The 3,472-nt window shown below is 35.7% G+C and overlaps 1 protein-coding gene across 1 annotated transcript; it reads left to right on the top strand.

Moving 5' to 3' along the window:
* Positions 1 to 732: 732 nt before the first annotated feature.
* Positions 733 to 3,126, top strand: LOC104227620 (uncharacterized). The gene is made up of 4 exons (XM_070146906.1): positions 733 to 1,340; positions 1,518 to 2,029; positions 2,220 to 2,830; positions 2,962 to 3,126. The coding sequence occupies exons 1-4, from the start codon at positions 733 to 735 to the stop codon at positions 3,124 to 3,126; spliced, it is 1,896 nt and encodes a 631-aa protein (XP_070003007.1).
* Positions 3,127 to 3,472: the final 346 nt, after the last annotated feature.

Below are 3,472 nucleotides of genomic sequence, written 5' to 3'. Positions count from 1 at the left end.
AAATGGACAGTATGAGCAGCGGCGGAGCTGGCTCTCCGTTTACGGGTTCGACCGAACCCAATAGCTTTTTGTACAGATTCTGTATTTTTCTTGTGAAATTCATAAAATATGTACAAATTATTAATTTTAACCCCAATAATTTAAAAGAACTAGAATCTCGAACCTATAAGCTTCAAAATCTGGCTCCGTCTCTGACTATCAGTACAAGAACTGAACAATGGTTACTCCCAAAAACAGCCTTAACTATCAACTGTACATAGAAATATGAAAGAATTAATTTATGAAAATATGATTCTCGTCCTTATATCATGAAGAATCCTTCAATAATCTATGGTTTCATCTCCTAAGGTTAGCCACTTGGGGAGTGGGATTAGGACAGAGGACTTTGGGAGTGAGAGAAAATAAGGGATTTTTATATGGGAAAATTTCATATTAAAACAACCCATATTTCAATTTACAATTGAATAGCCCAAAAATTAGAGGCACATATCCGAAAAAGGGGCGTTATTTCCGTTTTTGGGGAGTAAGAAGCGGGATTTTCTTTGTTTCAGATGGATTTTCTCTGATTCTTTCCAATCTTCTTCCCCAAATACTACAAAAACGAGATCTTGCGATCAATGCAGCTCCAAACACCCTAGAATTTCTTTTTCATCTCGAATTTCTTCAATTTTTTTGCTACAAATCAGCGCAATTCTCATTTTTGCTACAATTTTGATTTCAATTTTTTGTTCGATGGAGCTTTTTCCAATTTACGTTCTTTATAGTGGTAAATGGGAAGAAAACAAGTTTATCAATTTCGTCAGCGATTGTGTAATAATCGAGTCGACATTCAGCTACAACAATTTAGTTGCAGCTATTTCGGAACAGATTAGGATCGATAGTGAGTTAAACACAATAGAGATTAACTTTCTCCCAAATGATGGTTTGCAACCGATTCTGATATACAATGATACAGGTGTAAAAGTGTATATCGAATTAAAGAAGAAAAGCTTGAATTTCACCGAATATCCCTTGTTTGTGACAGTGAAAGAGATTTATGATAATCGTTTGGTTGCTACAAGTTCCAGTTGTTTGGTTGCTACAAGTTCCAGTTGTTTGGTTGTTACAAGTTCCAATTTTATAGATGTATCCACAATTGATAGCACTGAGATTATGCCTGATATCGAATTGATTGAAAACACGAAACTTAGTGAAAACACGGGTATAATAGATAATATGTTGAACGAATTTGTTAAGGAGGATCAAGTTTATAAAGATAAAGAGACAGTTATGAATGTGATGAAGAACTTGGCTGTACGCGAGAGGTTCCAATTCAAGGTGAAGAGATCTAGTGCAACAAGGTATGTCATTAATTGTATATTCTGTTATATATATGTATAAATTAGTATATATTTGTGTATAGGTATTAAAATTAGTATATATGTAGTTATGTTTTTGTATACAAGTGTATTTAGAAGTTGAATGATCTTTAATCCTAGGTATCACCTTATATGTGTGGATGACAATTGTGCTTGAAGTTTCAAGTCTTCTGCCGTTTTCAACGCAAACATATTCAAACTGAGAAGTTACAATAATAATCACACATGCGGCTACGGTGAAAGATACTTAACACAACGTCAAACTACTTCGGGTGTAATTGCTAGTATAGTCAAGGATAAGTATGTTAATCCACAAAAGGTTTACACCGCAAATGATATAATAGAGAACATACAAAAGCAACACGGGATTGAAGTGAGCTACATGAAAGCATGGAGAGCTAAAGAGATAGCAATGGCAATGATAATAGGGAGTCCGAGTGATTCATATAAAGAGTTGCCGAAGTATTTTTATATGTTGGAGCAAACAAATCCAGGAACGGTTACAAAGTTGCACAAATCAGAAGATGGATGCTTTATTTATGCATATGTTTCGCTATATGCATCTATCAAGGGCTGGGAGTATTGCAGACCGATAATGGTTGTTGACGGAAGTTTCCTTAAAGCAGCATATAAGGGTACCATCTTGACTGCTTGCACACAGGATGGAACTGGTGAGTTGACTGCATCTACCTTGTTTCTGCAGTTTGTATAATATTGTAGTTTCATGTATAAAAGTGTATAGGATTTCACAGCTGTTGTTTTTATAAAATTTGCAGTTGATATAAAGTTGTATAATTGTGTATAACTGTGTATAAGATTTGTATAATTGTCTGAATCCTAATATCTATTTTATATAAACAGGAAAAATTCTTCCACTTGCATATGCAATTGTAGATTCAGAGAATAACAAATCTTGGGAATGTTTCTTTGTCCAGATAAAGGGTACTTTTGGAGTTAGGGAAGGGATGTGTATAGTTTCAGATAGAAATGAAAGCATCTTCAATGCCACAAAAGCTGTGTACCCAGAAGTACCACATTGTATTTGCATGTTTCACTTGTGGCAGAATGTAAAGCGCACATTCAAGAAACATCACAAACAATTGAAGGATATCTTCTTTGCTTTGGCTAGAGCTTACGCGATAGAGAAGTTTGAGTACCATATGATAGAGATGTGCAAAATTGATCCGAGGGTGCAGCCTTACTTGTTCGAAGTTGGCTACAAAAGGTGGTCTAGGGCATATTCCAAAGTGAAAAGGTCGATGGTAATGACTTCCAATATTGCAGAGTCAATTAATGCAACTAACAAGGATGCTAGAGAGTTACCAATAATGCGATTGCTGGAGTACATGACAAATTTGCTACAACAGTGGAACAACAAAAACAGAAAAAGTGCAATGGAGACATCTACAGAGCTTGGTGAAAAGTATGACAAACTCCTTCGGGAAAATCTGATTGCATCGGAGCAAATGACGGTAAAATCAATCAAATATAATGATGTTTGGCACTGCTGACTTGCATTTTACTGCTTGTATAAGTATGTATAACTCTGTATATTAATGTATAATGTTCTTTAACTTTTTTTTTTAAAAAAAAACTTTTGCAGGTGAGCCCTGCTATGGAGCAGTTATATACTGTGTTTGAAGGGGTAAGGCGAAACATAGTGTGCCTTGAAGAGGGAACATGCAGTTGCGGAAAATTTCAAATGGATGAACTTCCATGTCTGCATGCTTGGGCGGTTTTGAAGAACCAGCAGCTGAAACTTGGATAGTATTGCTCTTTTTACTACAAGAAGGATAAACTCCTTAGAACTTATCAATTTCCTGTGAATCCGATGCCAGATGAGCGTTTATGGGTAATCCCAATAGAGGTGATGGAAGATGTGGTCCTACCACCTAAAGGGAGAAGAAATGCAGGAAGGCCAAGAAAGGAAAGACTCAGACCTGCTTCAGAAAAAGAGTCTAAGAGGGCATTTTCATGTTCTGTGTGTGGACAAGGTGGTCACAATAGAAAAACATGTAGAAATCGACAAAAATAAATAGTTGGAAACATAACACTTCCTATTACAGTTGTTGTCATGTTGAGTAGTAAAGTTTCACAAACAATAGAGTTATAAA

This window comes from Nicotiana sylvestris, chromosome 5, assembly GCF_000393655.2.
Source record: "Nicotiana sylvestris chromosome 5, ASM39365v2, whole genome shotgun sequence".
Classification (NCBI taxonomy): Eukaryota; Viridiplantae; Streptophyta; class Magnoliopsida; order Solanales; family Solanaceae; genus Nicotiana; species Nicotiana sylvestris.
This window is presented reverse-complemented; position numbering and strand designations above follow the sequence as displayed.